Source organism: Phycodurus eques, chromosome 3 (assembly GCF_024500275.1).
Source record: "Phycodurus eques isolate BA_2022a chromosome 3, UOR_Pequ_1.1, whole genome shotgun sequence".
Taxonomy (NCBI): domain Eukaryota; kingdom Metazoa; phylum Chordata; class Actinopteri; order Syngnathiformes; family Syngnathidae; genus Phycodurus; species Phycodurus eques.
Genome location: NC_084527.1, coordinates 29,114,108 through 29,138,165, shown reverse-complemented (window position 1 = coordinate 29,138,165; position 24,058 = coordinate 29,114,108). Strand labels below are relative to the sequence as shown.

General features: G+C 40.7%; 1 protein-coding gene across 1 annotated transcript in view; it reads right to left on the bottom strand.

Annotated features, from left to right (window-relative positions):
- Nucleotides 1-24,058, bottom strand: part of piwil2 (piwi-like RNA-mediated gene silencing 2) — a 76,517-nt gene that overhangs the window by 4,813 nt on the left and 47,646 nt on the right. The window contains exons 14-22 of the mRNA XM_061671040.1: nt 18,594-18,686; nt 17,889-18,029; nt 17,660-17,773; nt 16,683-16,871; nt 14,765-14,866; nt 11,485-11,601; nt 8,130-8,218; nt 7,542-7,647; nt 3,317-3,570 (exon numbers count right to left, since the gene is read on the bottom strand). Of these exons, the coding sequence (XP_061527024.1) occupies nt 3,317-3,570; nt 7,542-7,647; nt 8,130-8,218; nt 11,485-11,601; nt 14,765-14,866; nt 16,683-16,871; nt 17,660-17,773; nt 17,889-18,029; nt 18,594-18,686 (1,205 nt within the window). The remainder of the gene's footprint in view (nt 1-3,316; nt 3,571-7,541; nt 7,648-8,129; nt 8,219-11,484; nt 11,602-14,764; nt 14,867-16,682; nt 16,872-17,659; nt 17,774-17,888; nt 18,030-18,593; nt 18,687-24,058) is intronic.

Sequence of the window (24,058 nt, the reverse complement as noted above, 5' to 3'; positions counted from 1 at the left end):
TTTCAAATATACATTCATTCACATTCACACTTATGGAGTATATATATAACCGGAGTATCCAGAGAAAAGCCACGCAGGCACGGGGAGAGCATGCAAACTCCACACAGGCAAGGCCGGATTTGAACCCGGGTCCTCAGAACTGTGAGGCAGATGTGCTAAGTTCAAACATTTTCAAGCTTTTATTTATATTTACAATAACTTCAAGAACAAAGAAATAAACAAAGAGCTACAAATAAGTAGTAGGATACGTTACAAAGTAGAAACAAACTGAATGACGGAAAAGAGTAACCAGTAGTATATGAGAAACAATGTCAAAACTTACTGTGTGTTTTTCATAGTAAGCACAGAAAACCCTAGTCGACAAATCGTTTCTGGATGCCCCCCCCCCCACCTTTCAAACCAAACTTACGCCACTGAGGACGCTTGATAATATTTTCATGTAATTGTAGGGTGCATTTATACATTTTATTTCCTGGGGATGCAAATGGCACCAATTTGGTGGAATGGCCCATACAAGCTTTAACAATATGGGGGATTGCTTCATTTTAGTCTTTGCTGCGGGCTGCTAGGAAAATGGATGTTCATAATTTGGACACCCCCTTTTTAAACCATGAAAAACCTTTTTGACCCAGCCCCCGAAAAGAATGGGAATAGAGTATCGTTTTGAACCAAAATCGAGAATCGTTTTAGCACCAGAATCCAATCCTACTTATAATGCTGTAGTTGGAGAAAGTGTCCCTAAACCACAATCTGAGCCCTTAGCACCACAGAGTCTGACCCTAGAAAGGTCTGCAACGACCATGCACTAGCCAGAGGTTTCCAACAGTAAGTAAATTTCAACCCCGACTGTTGCAGTGTTTGAGCCACAACTGAGTTGTGTAGAGCACAATAGCGAGAATATTTGGAGAAACATATGCTGCCATCCAAGCAACGTCTTTTTCATGGACAACCCTGCTTATTTCAGCAAGAAAATGCCAACCCATATTCTCCACGTGTTACAACAGCGTAGCTTCGTAGTAACAGATTGCAGGTACTAGACTGGCCTGCCTGCAGTCCAGACCTCTCTCCCATTAAAAATGTGTGGCGCATTATGAAGCGTAAAATACGACAACGGAGACCCCGGACTGTTGAACAACTGAAACTGTACATAAAGCAAGAATGGGAATGAAGTCCACCTACAAAGCTTCAACAATTAGTCTCCTCAGTTCCCAAACATTTATTGAATGTTGTTAAAAGAAAAGGTGATTTAACACTGTAGTAAACATGACCCTGTCCCAGCTTTTTTGGAACGTGTTGCAGCCATAAAATTCAAAGTTAATGATTATTTGCTAAAAACAAAGTTTATCAATTTGAACATTAAATAGTTTGTCTTTGTAGTGTATTCAATTAAATATAGATTGAACATGATTTGCAAATCATTGTATTCTCTTTTTATTTATGTTTAACACAACGTCCCAACGACATTGGAATTGAGGTTGTACAAGGACGCGAACAACAGGATGGAACAATAACAATGAATGAACAGGCTGTTTGGCTCGTGACGTCACAGTGTCGGATAGAGCCGAAGACCGGAAGACGCTGGATGCAAAAAGCAGAAGGCGCATTCTGCATCATATTTATCTATTTAACTGCGGTATATCTGCTATATAATCACTTCGAAATGGCACGTGGTTTGTAAAGAGGTTCTCGAGTTTTGAAGAAAAATTTTAACATCTTTGTCCTTTGATCTTTAAGTGGGGTTTGTAGTACATGGTATTCATAGTGCAAAAATGCATAATGCATAGTTTTTGGTTCCATTTTAATATACACTAAACATTTACAGCTATAAATGTTAAAGGTCCCATATTTTACTTAACTTTTTCTAGCATTTGGGATGCTCAGTAAACGTGATATAAGAATTAAAATTGTTCACTGTCCTGAGTTAAGATGTTTTTCTGCCAAGAGACCTGAAATCAGGTCATTCAAATTTCTTGAGCTTAATTACGTCAAAAGTGAAGATCTCTGCCTACCCCTCCGCTCCAAAGCCAGCGCTGTCAACATAAACACGTGTGCTCTCACAAATAATGAGAGTTGGGTCTTCTACATGGAGGCAACCAATCAGAAGAAAATAAATGGTCATACCCGACCGAATATGTACAAAAAGGATATAAAACTGGGTCAAACAGAAGTACTGTAATTTCACGTGTATAATGCGCATTGCCCCCCACCCCCCAAAATTGTCAAAAGTCAATAGTGTGCATTATACATAGGTATAGGGGAAAATGGAAAAAATGTTCACATTTTATAAATGTATGCTGCCATCTCGTAGTAATGAAAAATCTGTACACTTTCATTCCAAAATGCCACCACCACCTAGTGGTTATATAAAAAGTGTAGCCTACTCTTTCATTCCAATGTGACAGGGGTATGTATAACTGCATAAATGTACATTTGTGCTCATAAGTTTACATACCATTGCAGAATTTCTGAAATGTATTTTTATTTTTTGTAAATACAACTGACTGAACAACAACCATCATTAATTTCTTCATGGTTATGTTTTGTTTAATGATAATGCTTTTCTGAAATGTTGACCGCTCAATTTTAATCCCATTAAAATAAAATTAAATATGTTTCGCCTGGTCCTTCATGTTTTCTTTAAAGAATTGTACTCACCTTACAAATTCTGCCTGGGTAATCAAACATAGGAGCACAACTGTGTGTTTTCTAATTTACTAAATAAAAATAGGGCTGTGAATTTCAAAATAAGAGCAAGCAAATTAAAAAAAATTACGGTAGCTGTAAGAGCGGCCTTTTTTGGACACTAGTATGACAAAACCAAGGTGTTTTTTTTCTCAATGAAATTGACATTTATACTAAGTCCATGTTAGAGAGTCATTCTATGGAGGGCTAAACAGACAAAATATGTTAAATTTAATTTGCGTCATCATTAATAATCATGTCAGAAACACTGGTATAGAACTATAGTTTTTATAGTAGTTGAATGTATTATCATAATTGTATTTTTCTAGTTTGCACAACCCTTAATCACTTCAAGCTATAAGCTAATTAGTTAGCTAGATAGTTATAAAAGAGCAGCAGCTCGCTTGTGCAATAAGCTGTGATTTACATATGATCCGATTAGTCAACTAAAACAAAAGTAATTGGTGAGCAGTCGAATATAAAAATCATAATTACTGGCAGCTCTACTGTACATAATATTGTATTTAAAAGCAGTAATATTAGATTGGCGGTAGTCGACTCATTGAGTCATTTACTCCTTGAGTAAAGTGAACCCCTGGCATTTGTGGCATAAAAAAAACCCAAATGCACTGACCAGTCTTTTTGAGTGAGCGTGTGATCCAGAACAGTTCCGGGTGGAGGCGAGCCAAAGCTGCTTCCAGCATAGGAATAAAGCGTAGTGCTGATTCTCTTCTGAACCACAATGAAGACAAGCTTCGGCTCATAGCTGGGAAACGTCTTGAAGCATTTGATCAGCTGAGGGATCTCGTACTCCTCAACCATCTTGAGCTGACCATCTGACACGCCATCCCGATACACCACAATCCTTTCTGGGAAGCAATGGTTGACCTATGTAGAAAGTTATACACAGGTTGGCTCTGGCGGTTTTGCGATACACATATTGAATAATAACATTGTAAAGTACAAACTTAACATGGAACATGTTTATTAATGTACCTAATATTCTATAGTGTGTTTAAAAATAAAATATAGTGTTCAATGGAACAAACCTTTTATTAACCCAAATTTTTCAAAATAATAGATTTTAGAGCTGGAATTTAAACACCGTGATACTGCGGTATTTTTGCTCAAGGTTATCGTACCATTAGAATCTTATACCACTCCATGTCTAACTATGTCTGCTCATTACATCACAGTGGAGTGACAAAAGCAGTGACTGAGTGGAACAATAGAGAAACCCAATACTAATATCCCAGTCATCACAGATATAGGGGGGCAAAAAAGTATTTAGTCAGCCACCAATTTTTTCAAGTTCTCCCACTTAAAAAATTGAGAGCCCTGTAATTTTCATCATAGCTATACCTCATCTATGAGAGACAAAATGAGAACAAAAAAAATGCAGAAAATCACATTGTCTGATTTTTAAATACTTTATTAGCAAATTATGGTGGAAAATAAGTATATATAAAAAAGGTTCATCTCAATACTTTTGTTACAGTTTGTTGGCAATGACAGAGGTCAAACGTTTTCCGTAATTCGTCACACACTGTTGCTGGTATTTTGGCCCATTCCTCCATGCATATCTCCTCGAGAGCAGTGATGTTTTTGGGCTGTTGCTGGACAACACAGACTTTCAACTTTCCAGAGATTTTCTATGGGGTTGAGATCTGGAGACTGGCTACGCCACTCCAGGACCTTCAAATGCTTCTTACGAAGCCACTCCATTGCCTGGGCGGTGTGTTTGGGATCATTGTCATGCTGAAAGACCCAGCCACATTTCATCTTCAATGCACTTGCCATCAAAATCTCACGATACATGGCCTCATTCATTCTTTCCTTTACACGGATCAGTCGTCCTGGTCCCTTTGCAGGAAAACAGCCCCAAAGCATGATGTTTCCACCATGCTTCACAGTAGGTATGGTGTTCTTTGGATGCAACTCAGCATTCTTTCTCCTCCAAACAAAAGTAAAGTTTTTACCAAAAAGTTCTATTTTGACCACATGACATTCTCCCAATCCTCTTCTGGATCATCCAAATGCTCTCTAGCATACTTCAGACGGGCCTGGATATGTACTGGCTTAAGCAGGGGGACACGTCTGGCACTGCAGGATTTGAGTCCCTGGCGGCGTAGTGTGTTACTGATGGTAGCCTTTGTTACTTTGGTCCCAGCTCTCTGCAGGTCATTCACTCTGTCCCCCGTGTGGATCTGGGATTTTTGCTCATCGTTCTTGTGATCATTTTGACCCCATGGGTGAGATATTGCGTGGAACCCCAGATCGAGGGAGGTTATCAGTGGTCTTGTATGTCTTCCATTTTCTAATAATTGCTGCCACAGTTGCTTTTTTCACACCAAGCTGTTCACCTATTGCAGATTCAGTCTTCCTAGCCTGGTGCAGGTCTACAATTTTGTTTCTGTGTCCTTTGACAGCTCTTTGGTCTTGGCCATAGTGGAGTTTGGAGTGTGACTGAACTTACCAGTATAAAAGACACCTTTCCACAATCTCAAACTGGTTCCATTAATACAGGTAACGAGTGGAGGACAGATGGACCTCTTAAAGAAGTTACAGGTCTGTGAGAGCCAGAAATCTTGCTTGTTTGTAGGTGACCAAAACTGGATCATCTGCCAACATCCCCCGGACTCACGGCTGTGGTCTCCTTGAGCAAGACACTGATACCCCAAAATGCTCCCCGGGCGCTTCAGCTGCCCCCTGCTCCAGTGTGTTCCACTAACATGTGTATGTGTTCACTGTGATGGGTTAAATGCAGAGAACAAATTTCATGTGCATGCAGGCATGTTCATGACAATAAAAGGTGATTCTTTTTCTTCTTCTATTAGTCAATAGGTGCTGTGTTTATATACGTGCGGGGGTGTGTGTGTGTGTTCGCATGGGTGCATTTGCATTTATATGTGGGGATCGGAGGGGTCGTTCTTTTGTATATTTCCTGCTGTTTTGTGTTTTTTTATTATCTCTGTGAAGCACTTTGGGTTGCATTTTTCATGTATGAAAAGTGCTATATAAATACATTTGATTTATACAAAAAAAAGTTTATACTTTCAATCATGAGGGACACTGCCAGTAAGGGAATAGGCAGAGTTTTACATCACTTCTCAGACAGTGGAGCGTTCATTAGCACTAATAGATTTGTCCAAGCTATTTTCACCAGTTAAAATAGGTTAAAAATGTGTAAGAACAACAGATGACCAATAATATATAAAAACCTATCACCAGTGATAAGTTTTTGTATGTTGCTAGTCTAAAAAAAAAAATATATATATATATATATTTTTTTTTATTAGTTAGTTGAAATATCCACGTTTGGGCAGACAGTGCCAGACAAATACTACAATACATGAGAGCTGTTGTTTTTGTTCGTCTAAATGTAAACACGATTAGCGGCACTGCCGTTGCCTTCATTGTAACGACAACCTTCTCAAAATGGTGGCCATTTAGGTATGACGATCAGCCGGGCTGGTTTATCTCATCGGAGCAATACGATTTATGTAAATGGCCTATTTTGAGGTCAAAATGGCAAATTTCGCCGAAAGACGACTGATTTGCATGTATGAGTCATCAATGTCTCTCACGAAGTACTGATTTGCAGCTGGTAACTCAGAAAAACAGCAGTGAAGCCATTCAATAGCATTTAACCATTCACGCAGACTGCGGATTTCTCACTAAGCGGAAGATGGCGATTGGGACGTGATCGTTGATTCTACAATGCACAGTGACGGTGCAGTACCATAAAAGTGCAAAGAAATGCACAATTACACTATTTTTGTTATTTTCCTTTGTAAAATGTGTATTAAATTGTTGTTACTTTCTTATTTACACTAAGAATACAGCTTTACTGGCGTGTTAAGAGCCCAATACATTGTGGGTTAATTATTCATGTTAATGCCCTCTAAGGATTGTGTTTTTATATATATATATATATATATATATATATATATATATATATATATATATATATATATATATATATATATATATATATATAAAATTTGGGGCAGACCCTCCTTTGATCCAGGAATGCACACACACATGGGTATGTGCACGTGCGTGACTGACCTGCAGTCTTGCAGGTCAGTCATATGCTATATGGCTTCAAAATGTCGTAGTTGAAAAAAAGGCTTGATGTAGTCTCAGGCATGGCTGCTGGTGTGAAAGTGAGCCCACCAAACTGATGAGCTTTTATATGACCTGAAGGCCCTTAACCGATAGGGTGCGGATAAATTCAAACCTCGACTCAATAGGAGTAGAAATTCAAACATCAACAACAATTTTTTAAATTTGAGGCGGACGCTCCTTTGATGCAGGCATGCACGCGCACTCACACGCACGCACGAATACACATTGCATAAAGTTCATGAAAGCGCATCTCTCGACCAATTGTAGTGCAGGATTTCAAATAACACTTGAATTTGTAGAAGAGGTTAGGCCAGAAAAGTTGAATTTCACAGGCACATAGAGAATATATTCATATCTGCACAAAAAATAAGTATTTTGGGGAAGTAAAACTTATTTGTAACATAAAAAACATGTTTTGGCAGAATGGTCCCGCTGAACCCACGCACACAAACATACACACACATACAAACGCGCACACACACACAACTCCTATAACAATCCCAACTTGCCAACATTTTCTTTGTGGCATAAAATGTGTGAAATCGTAGCCATGCGGGAAGTGATCTGCTGGAAGCCTGTGCAAGAAAAACTGACCAGATCTCTGGCGCCATCTGGTGGTTTATGGGTGTAAACACCCCCCCAAAAATGTTTCCTTTCAGTTTCAAGGGTGAGGCTTGAATAACATGTACATAATTAAATTACCAGCATTGATGTGTCTTAGCATATACCTCATGATACTTGTGCAGCGCATCCAACAAGCAAACTGTGAAACCATTGATGAGTTCCTCACTGGGTCCTTGAAATGTTACTCTGGAATACCAGCGAGTCAGTGAGCTATGAGGGAAAAAAAACAAAAAACAACAACAGTTCATTACCCTTTAAGAGACAACACAATCCATCCATTTTCCGTACCGCTTATCCTTATTAGGGTTGCGGGCGAGCTGGAGCCTATCCCAACTTACTCTGGGCGGGGTACACCCTGAACTGGTTGCTAGCCAATCGCAGGGCACATATAAACAAACAACCATTCGCACTCACATTCACACCTATGAACAATTAAAGTTTTTCAATTAAGAAAAGGAGGAAAACGTAGTCCCTGGAGAAAACCCAAGCACGGGGAGAATATGCAAAATCCACACAGACGAGGGCAGATTTGAACCCAGGTCCTCAGAACTGTGAGGCAGATCTGCTAACCAGTCGACCACCGTGCCACCCACAAAACAGATTATTATTCATAATACAAGACATATATGGGGGGGGGGGGGGGGTAATCTGCACAAGCTGCATATGACCAATAGAAGGTGAAAAAGACTCACCTGTTGATGCTTGCAACAAAGCCCATGACTGATTGGTGAGTCTTGCTGGTGTCATGGTGGACATCAACTCCCACTACCATCAAACTTTTCTATGAGTAAAATGTAAGTATACATTTAATCACCCACATCTCCAGTACACCACATACAGTTGATATTAAGTTGCAACACCCCTGTTAAAATGACAGGTTTTTTTGATATATATATATATATTAAAAAAAAAAAAAAAAAAAAAAAAAAAAAAAAAAAAAAGTAACCAGTCAAATATAGGCTTACTTTCAGCCAAATCGGTTTCTGGAGGGAAAAAAGCTTTTTTGTGAAAGCAGGCCTCAAGCAGAACAATGACACTAAAACAATTTTTTTTTCTTTAATGAAAATCTCAAACATTTGAACATAAAACAACACTGAGAAAGTACCTTTGACAGAAAAATAACTTATTTACAAGTATAACCACGTACAAAATTTCCACGAGACAAAAATGCATGAACAAATGGGGCTCCCACACTTGCACTTTTTCTTCATCCAAATTCTCCTCCTCTACCGTTTGCTCAAATCTAGCAAAGTTTTATCCACATCAGGATTTTATTCTTCTGTGGCAGTGAATGGGATCTTGTGTGGTTGTCATTCTCCTTGAAACCAGTCCCTACTTCTGATTTTCTTCGGCTTATTTGAGGTCGGGTTGCGGGGGCAGTAGCTTCCATGTCCCTAGCCACTTCCTCCAGGTCTTCCGAGGGGATCCCGAGACATTCCAAGGCAAGCCGAGAGATGTAGTTTCTCCAGCGTGTCCTGGGTCGTCCTCAGGGTCTCCTCCCGGTGGGACGTGCCCAGAACACCTCACCAGGGAGGCGTCGAGGAGGCATCCTAAAATTATGCCCGAGCCACCTCATCTGGCTCCTCTCAATGCGGAGGAGCAGCGGCTCTACTCTGAGCCCCTCCCGGATGACAGAGCTTCTCACCCTATCTCTAAAGAAGAGCCCGGACACGTTGCGGAGGAAACTCATTTCTCCCGCTTGTATGCCGGGATCCTGTTCTTGGTCACGACCCTTAGCTCGTGACCATAGGTGAGGGCAGGAATATAGATTGCCCGGTAAATAGAGAGCTTCGCCTTTCGGCTTAGCTCCTTCTTCACAATGGACCGATACAAAGTCCACATCACTGCAGACGCTGCACCGATCCGCCCGTCGATCTCCCGTTCCATTCTTCCCTCACTCGTGAACAAGACCCCAAGATATTTTGAACTCCTCCACTTGGGGCAGGATCTCATCCCCGATCTGGAGAGGGCACGCCACCCTTTTCCGACTGAGGACCATGGTATCAGATTTGGAGGTGCTAATTCTCATCCCAGCCGCTTCACAATCTGCTGCGAACCACGGCTTGATGAAGCCAACAGAACCACATCATCTGCAAAAAGCAGAGATGCAATAATGAGGTCACCAAACTGGTCACCAAATTCTGCAAGGAAGAGTGGGTCAAAATATCTCCAGAGATGTGAAACACTCATTGCCAGTTTTAGAAAAAGCTTGATTTCAGTTGTTGCTGCTGAGGATGGCCCAACCAATTATTAGATTTAGGGTGCCATTACTTTTTCACACAGGGCCAGGTAACTTAATAGTTTTTTTTCTTTCATAAATGAATATATTTGTCTGATATTTACATTTGTATGATGATAAACAATGTGGAAAACGATGCAAAAATGTAAGAATTTGAGAAGGGCGTAAATACTTTTTCATGGCACTGTTGACAAGAAAAACATACTTGCTACCTCTGGGATAAAAGAATACACATGAACTAGTTTTGCCATGGCGGCATGGTGGACGACTAGTTAGCACATCTGCGTCACAGTTCTGAGGACCTGTGTTCAAAACATGCATGGTAGGTAAATTGAAAACTCTAAATTGCCCGTTGGTGTCAATGTGAATCGCTGTTTGTTTCTATGTGCCCTGCGATTTGCAGGTGACCAGTTCAGGGTGTAGCCCGCCTCAAGTCAGCTGAGACACAACCGCAACCCTCGTGAAGATAAGTGGCTTGGAAAATGGATAGATGGATTGATAGTTTTGCCATTTTACCACCTGGATAATGATGACACGATTGATTGTTGCTCTGGTTATGGTGGTTTTACCGCTAGCAGTGACTAACTGATAATGCTACATGTGCTGAGCAGTGAGTGAGAGGCTGCGCTCGCATTTATTTATTTTTTGCTTGCCACAATCACTTGGGTGGTACTTCTTCAAATGAATAAACCCAGTGCTGCTCTTTTTTTTCATACCTTGCACATCGACTGGTTAATAGCATTGGTCCACGTCGCTTTGGAGACACCGCCACACAACCGACGTTTGTTACTCGCGGAGCCGCCGACTGGCTGCCTCTGGCGCCGGGGAGAGGACGGGCCGCCACCGAGGCAACAGGCTCCATGGGAGGACGGCGGAGTCAGTGGGCTAGCCGAGGAGGCGTGGTTTCTGTTTACTCCCACAACTTGCAATCGGAAGTGAAGCAGGAAAAGAACGACTCTGATTGGCTGTTGTCATGCACATTGCCGCCACATTAGATGGAGGAAATACGCACACAGTTGATCACAGAGATTGACGTGAAATTTATCACAATCTCTAATCTCGATCATATAATCTCGCCCAGCACTGTGAAAACAAATATTTAGTATTTTTTTTTTTTAATTATTATTATTATTATTATTTTTAAATCGATGCAGCCCTAACCTGGAATGACTTATTTAAAACTGTACTCATTGCGACAAAACCAGAGTAGTTGGCAGGTATGCATATTTCAAAATGTTTTTCACTTTAACCTGTACAACTCAACTGAAAAAAAAACATTAAGGAGAAAAATAAAGTTACAATCACCTGGTTGCACACATGCGCACACCCTCAAACTAATATGTTCTTTGAGTACTTTTGGCTCAGTCACATTAATGGTGGAAAAAGTTTTTAAATAAACTCTTCTTGGGATGAACAATTTCAGGAATTATTTTTAATTGCAATTTCGATTGAAGATTTTCTTCAAAAAAGGTTGAGTGCTACGTGTTCAATAAAGACTCTAGTTGTCTATCATTGTCATTGTATTCTTGAGTGCTGCAAAAAATAAAAATGCAGCTTTGACGATCACTCGTGACCGCGTTGTCTGAAATTATGATTTTGATCTGAAAACAGGAAATTGTTCAGCCCTTCCATCTTGGTGTCATTTTGTATATTAAACAAGCCTGGCATTAGAACAGGGGTTTGTAGACCTTTTATATTCATTGTATATTTTCTACTACTTACTCTGTAGCGGGTAGTAAGGTATTTTCCACTAATATCTTCCCCACCATAGCAAACAACGTGGGGTTGTTGCTAAGCAAGAGACTTACCAGAGGGACATTGACAGTCCAAAGTTCTCCTCCTAATTTGCTGTTCACTTGCAGGAGTATCTTTTGGGCCACACTCCTTAACTTCTGTTGCTGGGAAATTGTCCGGACATTGATAGCCTAGCAAGCAAACGCACTTCTAATTAGTAGATTCACAATGGCAAAAGGCTAGACAGGGGTGTCAAACTCATCGTTGTTCAGGGACAACATTATAGCGTAACTAGATGTCAAGTAGGCCAGACCAATAAAATAGCATAGCATGCCCTGCTGAGGCCATTGCAAATTTCTAAGTCACCAAAACTTTTCACCTACTGAAAATAGCCTAAAAGTGCATTTTCAAAACAAAATACTTAACCCTGGCCAAGACAGGATGTTGTGATGATCAAACGAAAAATCATGACATGCGGTTGACAAATCGGGGTAAGCCTGAAGTTGATAGTCGAAGCGAACACCGAGAGAAGGACCATAGATTGGCGGTAAGAAACAAGGGCAGTGACACAAAGTGAAGCTTGATTGCCAGATCATTATATCTAATAATGCACGGACAAAAACTGTGTGCTAAAAGAGAACTTTATTTTTCACAAAACTAAGAAAATGCACACTGACACCATGACACTTTACAGCCTGGTGTCATTGTCGTAATACTTGTCGGAATAAATAGCCAATAATGTCTTCACATGAAAACGGCAATAACACTGATAAAACATTTTGGGATCGCTGCCATTATATGATAAATATCTTTTATGTTTTGCATTTTTTCTTTACGCATTTTTTAATGGTAAATGAAAATAAATTTTTTTTCCTATTGTTACAAAGTGGGACCCACTTTTATAGAACAATAAAGCATGTTTTTGTTTAAAAATAGCCTCGAAAGCACGTGCAAAGTATGTTATATTTTTAAACACCATTTCAAACCTGTGTGACCAAAAGCATATTGTTCTGCTAACCAGAGGCTGAGCTGCACTGTATTTGTATATAGCGTAAACTAGTGACCAGAGCACAGGTGAGAAACATTTTCTGCCACTTACCTAATATATTCCATGTTGAAACGTGGTATGCCTTTGCGCTGTACTGAAAAATTCTGAATACATGTATACATGTTTTTTTGCTAGCTGACTACAACCCACCTGCGACCCATTTTTGGCTCCCGAGCCACCAGTTGAGAATCACTGATCTATTCTTGGCTGTGTGCTTTGGGTCATCGTTGTGCTGGAAGACCCATCCACAACCCATTTTATGTTTTCTGGCTGAGAGGAGGTTAACACCGAGGATTTCATGGTACAAGACTCCATCCATATTTCCCTTGATGCGGTGAAGCTGACCTGTCCCCTTTACAGAGAAACATCCCCAAAGCATAATGCTGCCACCTCCATGCTTGACGGTGGATATGGTGTTCTTGGGGTCATCATCTGAATTCCTCTTCCTCCTAACACGGAGAGTCAAATTGATTCCAAACAGCTCGATTCTTTTCCTCATCTGACCACATCACCTTCTCCCCATCATTCTCCGAATCATTTAGGCGTTCATTGGCAAGCTTCGGACGGGCCTGGACATACCTTCTTGAGCAGGGGGACCTTACAGGCGCTGCAGCATTTTAATCCATGACGGCGTAATGTATTACCAATGATTTTCTTGGTGACTGTGGTCCCAGCTGCCTTGAGATCATTAACAAGTTCCTCCCATGCAGTTCTGGGCTGATGCCATTCTCATGATCATTAATACCCCACGAGGTCAAATCTTAAGAGAAGCCCCAGACTGAGAGAGACTGATGGTCATTTCGTTTCTTCCATATTCTAATTATTGCACCAACAGTTGTCTCCTTCTCACCCAGCCTCTTGCCAATGGTCTTGTAGCCCATTCCAGCCTTGTGCAGGTCTACAATCCTGCCCCTGATGTCTTTAAAAAGTTATTTGGTCTTCCCCATGATGGAGAGGCTAGTGTCTGATTGATTGATTCTGTGGACAGGTGTCTTTATACAGGTAACAAGTTGACATAGGTGTCTTTGATAAAGATAACGAGTTTAGATTAGGAGTACTTTCTGAAAGTGAGAGGACTAGTCCGTGGGAGCCAGAATTCTTTATTTTTGGAAGGGATCAAATACTTCACTCAATAAAATGCAAATACATTTATCTTTTTTAAATGTGATTTTTTGTCTCTCAATGTTACAATAAACCTACCATTAAAATTATAGACTGCTCATGTCTTTGTCAGTGGGTGAACTTACAAAATCACTGAGCGATCAGACAATTATTTCCTCCACTGTACACATACTCCATACACATTTAAAGGGCCCATATGGAAAATTGACATTTTAATTGCTTGTATACAAATATTTTGTTCTCCGGAGTGCCTGCCCACACATACAGTGTGAAATTAAGTAAATCTTTTGTTAGCTGCTTATTTCCCAAAATGGGTCTAAGTGAGGTGGGCACGGTGTACGACTGGTTAGCACATCTGCCTCACAGTTCTGAGGACCCTGGTTCAAATACGGCCTCACCTGTGTGGAGTTGGCATGTTCTCCCTGTGCCTGCATGTGTTTTCTCCAGGTAACTCTGGCTTCCTCCCACATTCCAAAAACATGCATGGTAGGTTAATTGAAGACTCTAAATTGGCTGTAGGTGTGAAAGTGAGTGCGAATGGTTGTTTGTTTCTATGTGCCCTGCGATTGGCTGGCGACCAGTCCAGGGTGTACCCCGCCTTTTGCCCTGAGTCAGCTGGGATAGGCTCCAGCGCGCCCGCGACCCTAGTGAGGATAAGCGGTATGGAAAAGTGAGTGAGTGAGAGCCTAAGTGAGCCATTCTGAATTTTGTCCCACTGTGATGTCACACCACACCATGTCTCATGCCCATGACTTTGCAGGTAGTTTGGCTGAAAAAGTGCTGTCTCCTTGAGCAAAAAATTAGTTTTTTGCTTTATCCCTGCTCGCCTCTTTCTTCAAACTGGGCTGTTCGAGAACAAGTAGCAACTCACATAGTCGTAATGCGCCAAGGTACGGGCCTTGGTTGCCGGGGTTACAAAATCCCATTGGCTTGATAGAACACAATGAACAGTGACTGGGCTCAATGCCTGAAACATAACCACCCCCGAAAACAAGTCATTTCAAGTGGGGGGGTTACAAAGTGGGCTATACTTCTTTATCCTTTGTGCATTCTCACACAAGAAACCTTTAGTGAACAAACCTGGGAACCAATTTAAATTGTGAAATAAATGCACAATATGTCTCCTTTAAAACACAATTTCAAGTATGTCATCATTGTTTTTTCCTTGTATTATTGTATTATACCTGAGATGGAATGGGACTTTTAACGCAGCAGAGTTTCTTGATGGCACTGTAGAGATCATTTCTGTTTCCTACCAAGATGCACACTACAAGCTGCAAACTAGTCTGTAAAGATAAAAAATATGATCGACTGGGTTTAATTGATTTTTTTTCCACAACATAGATAAAATCATTAAGGTGTGTGTTAATTTACAGAAAACATGAATTGATGTCTGAATTTTGGGGATTTAAATTTTCACCCCATAACAAAAGGAAATAAAGAATCAGTTCCAGGGTCAAACTGTCACAATACAGTGGAAACTCGATAAAAGGGACTCTGATATAACAGATATCGGATAAAACGGACCGTTGCGACTGAACAATGTGTCCAAAAATAATTTCCTAACACGATTTGTCACTTAAAATGCAGTTGAAAAGGTCTGTTAGTTCCAAAATTGGCCATTGTTGTTTAACGGTGTGGCGCAAAATCTCGGCAGAGAATGGGACTGACGATATACAATAATACTACATCCACCCATGCCTACGTGGAGGCCATGTTAAATGTGGGGCAGTGACGTCACGGCTATGTTACGATGGTATATATATGGTCTTTTGTACATAGAGCAGAGCGAGAGTGTCATGGCTGCAGCGCTGAGGAGTACAAAACACATCTTTGGAGTCCAAAATGTGCTATTATTGAGACAGTAACAGTTTTTTTTTGTCAAACCGTTTGCCTTTGGCAACGGATTTGGAACTAGGAAGCACACTAATTTCCCGCAGCTCATGAAAGTGACTTCCCTACGATGAGTACTGTTAGGAATTACTGACTGTACGCTTACACAACACTGGATTAACTTTTGTTTGATACATCCCATTACAGATACACATACAGATATCCTTATAACATATAATTGCATTCCACTTAGTCACACCGACACAACAAACGCACAACATATCAACATGGTGCGTTGGGAAGTTCACTCGCGCGTTCTCCGCAACCCGGAACCGTCGGTAACTCAGAGCGTTGTTTGTGTGCGCGTCACTCGATACAAGTAAAACTGACACATTCAATATGGCAGATGTACTGACGTATCCCAAGCAATAGCCAACACGTTCATTAGTAAAGTTATAGAAAGAGGAGCACATTCTGTCTCTGGGGGACGCGGTCTCGGGCACGATGGGAGTATCGGACTGAATTTCCGAACTGACCTCATACACAGGTGAAGCTAGGATTGGTCCAAGACTGCATAACGTCACGACGGGAAGCAGTTTTCGCCACAAAACAAGCAGGCTGAAGCTTGGACGGGGCTCTTCTACATGGGCCTTGTTCTGAACCAAGTGAAGGAGAGCCCAGCCCTGAACCTTTTCCAATCTTATTGTTAGACTTTGTATTTTTGAATAAATTGTTAAACTTTCCATCCGAACTAATCTTTGAAATTTTACCTTGACCAGAATAAAAGAACTGGGCAATAGAGGTTTGTCCGGCCGGCAGGTTATACCCAGGCCGCAACTTTTCCTTGTTCTCTTTTCCTAACCTCCAACAGTACTGTACGCACCATGACCAAGCACACTGGCGTGGGTAAGTTTGAATAAAATGTGAAAACTTTCAAGCTTTTTAAAAAATATTTTCAATAACTTTGTTATACTGGGAATTTTAGACCTTCAAAAGACCTACAAAACAATAATTTCGAACTGTACAGTAATATGAGTGCATATGGGCCTCAGAAAAAAAGTGCTTCAATGTAACGGGCGATCTCCTGTTCGTCCGTTCTATCGAGGTTCCATTGTACCTTAACTGTACAGGCACTGTTTTAATACCTTACTAGTACTTCAGGTGTAATTTGATAAAACCAATCCTATGCAGGTTAAGATATGATCAGAATATTGTATTGGCATGGAAGTAAGGACAAGAATATGTCTATTCTTAAAATGTATGTCTTACCTCACTAGTTAGCTGAGAGTGGATGCTCTTGACATACGTTTCTGTGCGATCATCCCTCAGCTCTACACAAGTAGGACGAGCCACTTGCAACCCAAGCGGCCCACCCACCTTGTTGAAGGTCAAAATCAAATCTTCAGCCTGGTCAGCACAGCGTCGAGGATAGAAAATGGCCCACTTTTTGAGAGGAACCTAAGAGATTGATTTATCAATGAATACAAATGACCCAAACAAACTCATTCAACATAAAACAACAGCAACACTGGCTACTATGTAAGCTTATACAATTACAATTATTATTTCTTATGTATTATGGACAAATTTAGGGATTAAAGGGTTTACTGATAAACTGATAAGATTCCAACCTGAGCTATACCGTTTCAAATTTGGATGATCATTATATCACATCCCTGAAAGTAGCACAGTGGTACCTTGACTCAAGTGCAAGTTTGAGAAAGGGATCACCCTTGGTCAATTTTTCACTTTGTGGTGCGAGCCAAAATTTTAGTTATGAGCAAGCTTCAGATACTCTAATGCTTGAGAGACGTGTGAAGAAAAAGGAGCACGACAGTCGCTCATGCACTTTTAGCAGTTTATTAAATGAGAAACAGTCAAACACAAATATGGAGCAGATACTAAAGCTGAACCGTGTGGTAAACTAGCATGTCATGTAAAGGCACATGTCAGCGTAGGATTGTACACCAGTGTGTGTGTGTTTGTATGTAAGAAACTATTTTACAATACAGTTATATTTTTTCTGGAATAAAAACATAAAAAAGTATTGTATGGCTAGAACAGATAAATGGCATTAAAATTTGGATTTTTTTTTTTTTAATATACACAGGTAAATACAGCTATGAGCTTATAACGGAACAAATTTAATTCATAAAGGTACCAATATAGTTGTCTTTTGGCTTATCCATTCATTCAGGTTTCATTCATTATTGAGGAGGCAGTTATGTGATTTCATGGTTACTTACTGAGCTGATTGAAGCCAGCCTGACAACCTCTCTGGACCAAGACCCATCAGCACCAATGGTAAATGACGAAGTTTGGACACAGATAGTTTCAAGAGGCAGAGATCTACCCTTTATCTGAAACAGTGAAAGTGAAATTCAACTTCATCAAGCTGGTCTGGATAGATTAGTGAACGCATTCTTTGATATAGAATTTGAGTAAAATATTCTCATTTTCAGTAGGATGCCTTACCAGCAGGATTTCTGAGCCAAATTGCAGACCCCATTGGGTGACTTCTTTGTGGCTGTCAGGGTTAGTGCTTATGTTCTTCAGAAGTTGCTTTACTGTATGGGTGTGCTGCTCAGCATTCACATTAATGTGCATGGTCAGGTCCTAAAATATTTAAATGTAAAATGTAAAATATTCAAACAAAATTTGGACCAATCACACTTAGAGGTAAAGGCTTGTACTTTTGAATCTACTTTCAGTTTAGAGGTGCTAAAAACAAACGTTAACCAAGGACGACTACATCCATCCACCCGTGCATTTTCTGAAACGCTTATCCTCACTAGGGTCGCGGGTGTGTTGGCACCTATGTCCGCTGCCTTCGGGCGGGAGGCGGGGTACAGCCTGAACTGGTCGCCAGCCAATTGCATGGCAGATACATATAGACAACTATTCACACTCACACAATTCTGAGTCTTCAATTAACCTACAATGCATGTTTTTGGAATGTGGGAGGAAACTGGAATACCCGGAGAAAATCCACGCAGGCACGGTGAAAACACACAAACTCTACACAGGTGAGGCCAGATTTGAACTCGGGTTCTCAGAACTGTGAGGCAGATGTGCTAACCAGTCGGTCACTGTGCCACCAGCCAAGGACTACATAAAAAACGTACAGTAAAACATTTAGTTTGTGTATGAAACAAATACTGACAGGCTGATCAGAAGTACCTTCATTGCTCTGAAATCCTTCTTCATGTTTTCCGGGATCCCAGTCATAAAAGCTAGCTCAGGAACTATAAGGATCTCACCAGTTATGACTTGCTGCAATGAATAAGTGTTCAATTATTAAGTGTGACAACATAGTGACAATGTCAGTCTTTTACATTCAAAATATTTTATGGATTATTATTGGAATGCTATTTAGAATGAGGATATGCATTGTGATGTGTTTTTGTGATGGAAAACAAGAACAAATAACATCCAATTGCAAATTCTTCTATTAGGTCTAAAATGTACAAAGTATGCATCTATTTAAGACTTTGTGAAGTAGCCTAATTGTTCATTCAAAACACTCAGGGCCTCATTCACTAATAAATGCAATATAAATTTCTTGCACTGCGCACAAGTTGAGTATATACGCAAAATCACCGTCAGATACATGACTAAAGAAATCAACATTCCAAAGAGAAACTATGCAGCAAAGTTGGAAAAACATTTTCGCGATAACGACTCTAAATCAGTCTTGCACGTATTACAATCGCTAACAAATTACAAGCGATGATCCCTCCAAGATGAGAATAATAGTAGACTAGCCGACGACAAACAGCTTCTACTGCCGATTTGAAAAGGACACTTTCACACCCGCACCACCAACCACAATCACACCTCCGACACCTGCGTTGACCATCCACGAACAGGATGTGAGATGCATCTTCAAACAAAAAAAGATTAACAAAGCGGCAGGGCCAGACCTTGTGTACCCATCCTGCCTCAAAGTCTGCGCGGACCAGCTCGCTCCAGTCTTCATTCACACAGATCTTCAATAGATCTTTGGAACTAAGTACCATCCTGTTTCAAATGTTCAACCATCATCCCAGTCCCCAAGAAACCTGCAGTCTTGGGTCTGAATCACTACAGGCCTGTCGCATTGACATCTGTGGTCATGAAGTCCTTTGAATGCTTCGTGCTGGACCACCTCTAGGCATCACAGGTCCCCTGCTGGACCCCCTGCAGTTTGCCTACCGAGCGAACAGGTCTGCGGATGATGCACTCAACATGGGACTGCACTTCATCCTAGAACACCTTGACAGCGCGGGGACCTACGCAAAGATCCTATTAGTGGACTTCAGCTCTGCGTTCAAAACCCTCATCCCCAAACTCCTTTCCTCCAAGCTTTTCCAGCTCAGCGTGTTGCCTGCCATCTGCCAGTGGATTTACAGCTTCCTGATGGGCAGGACACAGCAAGTGAGGCTGGGGGAAGCCACCTCATCCACACGCAGCATCAGCACCGGCGCGCACCAAGGTTGTGTCCTCTCTCCGCTGCTCTTCTCTCTCTACACGAACGACTGCACCTCAACGCACCCGGCTGTCAAACTCCTGAAGTTTGCAGATGACACCACAGTCATCGGCCTCCTCAAAGACGGTGACGACTCTGCATATCGACAGGAAGTGGAGCTGCTGGAGCTGTGGAGCGGCCGACACAACCTGGAGCTGAACACGCTCAAGACCGTAGAGATGATTGTGGACTTCAGGAGGCATCCTTCGCCACAGCTGCCTTGTGTCAACTGTTGAGACCTTCAAGTTCCTGGGAATTACAGTCTCTCAGGACCTGAAATGGGAGATAAACATCAACTCCATCCTCAAAAAGGCCCAACAGAGGATGTACTTCATGCTGCTTCTGAGGAAGCACCGCCTGCCACAGGAGCCGTTGATGCAGTTCTATACAGCGGTCATCGAATCAGTTTTGTGTTCTTTGATCACAGTCTTGTTTGGTGCTGCTACAAAAAAGGACAAACTCTGACTGCAACAAACAATCAAAACTGCTGAAAAAGATTGTCGGTACCCTCCTACCCACCCTTGAGGACTTGCACGCTGCCAGAACTAAGACAAGAGAGTGCAAAATCCTTTTAAATTTAATTGATTTGAACATGTAAATTGGTTGCACATTATTAAAATGTGCTAAAATATTTTTTTTTTAGGAGAAGAGGGGTAAATGATGTCATTTTAACACATTGTAATCATTTGCAACCGATGTACATGTTCAAATTAAGTAAACTCAAACGACTCTTTTTATCAGTGCAGTCGCAGCCACGCGCTACCTGTTCGGGGGATTCATCCACCGTCCCCAGTGTCTCTGGTGTCACAGACGTGGAGGATTCGTCACCGTTCCTGGTGTCTCCCCAGTCTCAGACGGAATTACGCTCCAACAACCGGCTGCTGCTGCCCGCCCGACTGGCCGTGTCCACCCGTGCAGACTGATAAAAACAGTCCTTTGAATTTACTTAATTTGAACATCTACATTGGTTGCACATTATTAAAAGCTGTTAAAATGACAATTTACCCCTCTTCTCCTAAAAAAAAAAAAGTAATTTTAGCACATTTTATTCATGTGCAACCAAAGTACATGTTCAAATTAAGGAAATTCAATGGATTCTATTTATTTATTTTACCCTCCATTGCATGTGCTGGAGTCACAAAAGATTGTGAGGGCAATCGGCAGCATAAATGATTGTATTGATCAATTAATAGGTGTCCTCACAAATATCAGTGATTCATTAAATCCACTGATTAACTAATGAATTCTGAGTCCTTGCCTCTTTTACATTGTTGAAATCAAATGTTGCCGGGCATTAATTGTTCATCAGTGCTAATTGTTCATGTCTCTGATATGCAGATTTATTATAACAGTTTCCCAGCATCACCTCTAAGTGTCTCCAAAGGACCAACAGCTGCAGAAATATGCGTACTCAGCCATGAAGTTGGTGTGAGGCACCGCACATTTCCACGGTCATTTCACTCTTGATACATCTGAACTTTGCCGTGAAAAAGAAAGTTTTTGTGCGTACGCACCTTTTGTACATGAGGCCCCAGGACTTTGACGAGGGCACTCCTTCTTTTCCTTTGGGCTTGTCCCTTTAGGGGTCGCCACAGCGCGTCATCCTTTTCCATGTAAGCCTATCTCCTGCATCCTCCTCTCGAACACGAACTTCCCTCATGACATCCATCCAAAATCTTCTTTATATTTTTCTTCAGCCATTAAGAGGTGGACTTGCTGGTGTGTTTTGGATCCATGTTTTTCTGTTGGTATGATGTTCTTTTTCTGAAATGCGGTGTTGGGGGACACACACCTTTCAAAAAGTTCAACTTTTGTCTCGTCAGAATATTTTCCCAAATGTCTTGGGGATCAGCAACATTGAGCCTTAATGTTATTTTTGCTCAGCAGTGGTTTTCATCTTGGAACTCTACCATGCAGGCCATTTTTGCCCAGTGTCCTCCTTACGGTCGAGTTATGAACACTTATCTTAACTGGGGCAAAGGAGGCCTGCAGTTCTTTGGATGTTGTTGTGGAGTCGTTTGTGACCTCTGCATTTTGTGCTTACTTGTGTTGGCTGACTAATATTTAAATTTGTTTGATGATGAGAAACGTGTCACGTATGACAAACATGCAAAAAAAAAAAAAAAAAAAAAAAAAAAGAAATCAGGAAGGGGGCAAACAGTTTTTCACATCACTGTATTTATATACTGTATATTATGGGTGTAACAAATTATTTTATCAACGCATCACGATTTGTGGCTGGCGATTCGATTCAAGGACGATATTGGTTCATTTAAAACGATACGATCCGAAATGGTTCAGTAGCTGGAAATCGATTTTAACTTTTTAGTCAAAAATTCATCAAGTGTGACTGTGAAATAAATACCTGTATAGTGGACAGTGCAGGTGAAATTTCTTCGATTCTTGTTTCTTGTAAGGGAATCGGGTATAAACTAATTATGGTCATTCAATATGAAGATCTAAGTTGTTTTTTGTGTCTTATTGTGTACTGTACCATCAAATGGACTATTAGTCTGCTGAATAAAAAGTTGACTGATTGTATTGTTTTGCAATAAAACAAAGGGGAAAAGAGCACATTATTTTATTTCAGCTATGATTTTATTGTTAAGCCATGTTTTCCCTAAAAAATAGATGCTTAATTGGTATTAGAATTATGAGGGGGTCGTTGGAATTTTTTTTCCAATATAAGGTGTCCCGAGCTGGACCCAAAGTTTAAGAATTCCTGTTCAAAACAGTTAAATACTAATGGCTAGAAACAAAGCACTGTGAAGTTTTATGAATTGTGTTAATATTACCTAAAGAGGTAAATAAATGAACAAACCTGCTCTTTAGAGCACAAACGTAGGCCTGAAACAGCGTCCAGTAGTTGACATTGTCGCTGGTTCTCCTCTAGTTTCCCCTCGAGGGTACTCTGATATCGCGGCAAGCAAGCTAAGCAGTTTCAAAGACTTCAAGTGCACTCCGATTTGCCGCAGGACACACGCATCCTTAATAATTTGTCGCTAACCGCCTCCTCAAACTGCCATTCACCAGGAAGACAGATGTCTTAAGCTTTACAAAAAAGTGATTAACACACACACACACACACACACACATACCGAATGTCTCATCCAACCACTAGGGACACTCCGGAAAGGAGTGACTAGATATGGGGTATAAAAAAGGAAGTAAAGAAGAAGAAGAAGAAAGTAGCCTTGACAGTGCTAACTGCTGTTTGCTAACTGAAAAAAAAAAAATCAGGCGCAGTAAAAATAATTACAAACGTTTTCTTTGGAAATACAGCAAATACACACCTCCAACACAGAAAGCCTACCTTCCTTAAATCCACTCGATTATCTCCTAGTACCGATAAGATCGACGGATTACTTTTGCAACGATATAAATCAATAAACTTACGTCCAGAAGGCAAACTTCCCAAGCACAGATCGAATATAAATCAATACAATGAATAAATTCTTACACTACTAATACACACACACAATATATATATATATATATATACACACACAAACACACACACAGACACACGTATTGATAGACAGACAGATAGATAGATAGTCCTTGTTTTTAAACTTTCAAAACTTTCCCACCCCACCAATATGTATGAATACAAAAAATAATTGTACCAATATAAATCAATATTTAGAGGTTGTTCAAGACCTTTTAAATTTTGGCTCTCAGAGACCATAATTGTGGAGGCACGGTGGACGACTGGTTAGCACGTATACCTCACAGTTCTGATGACCAGGGTTCAAATCCCGACCCCGCCTGTGTGGAGTTCGCATGTTCTCCCCGTGCCTGCATGTGTTTTCTCCGTACACTCCGGTTTCCGCCCACATCCCAAAAACATGCGTGGTAGGTTGACTGAAGAATATAAATTGACCGTAGCTGTGAATGCGAATGGTTGTTTGTTATGTGTTTTCACAAACCCTCGGAGCAGATTCCCTGAAGCGAGAAAGACCACACTAACTATGAGTGACTATCAGAGGCGATTATTACATGAGTCCCTGGGTGAGCAACATTCTGTCATAGAAGCATGAAAAATTTATTTCTTTTGATGGTGTAATATAGCAGTACTTGTATTATGTTTTTGCCACACTATGTCACTGCATTTATTTAAAATAATATTAAATTTAAT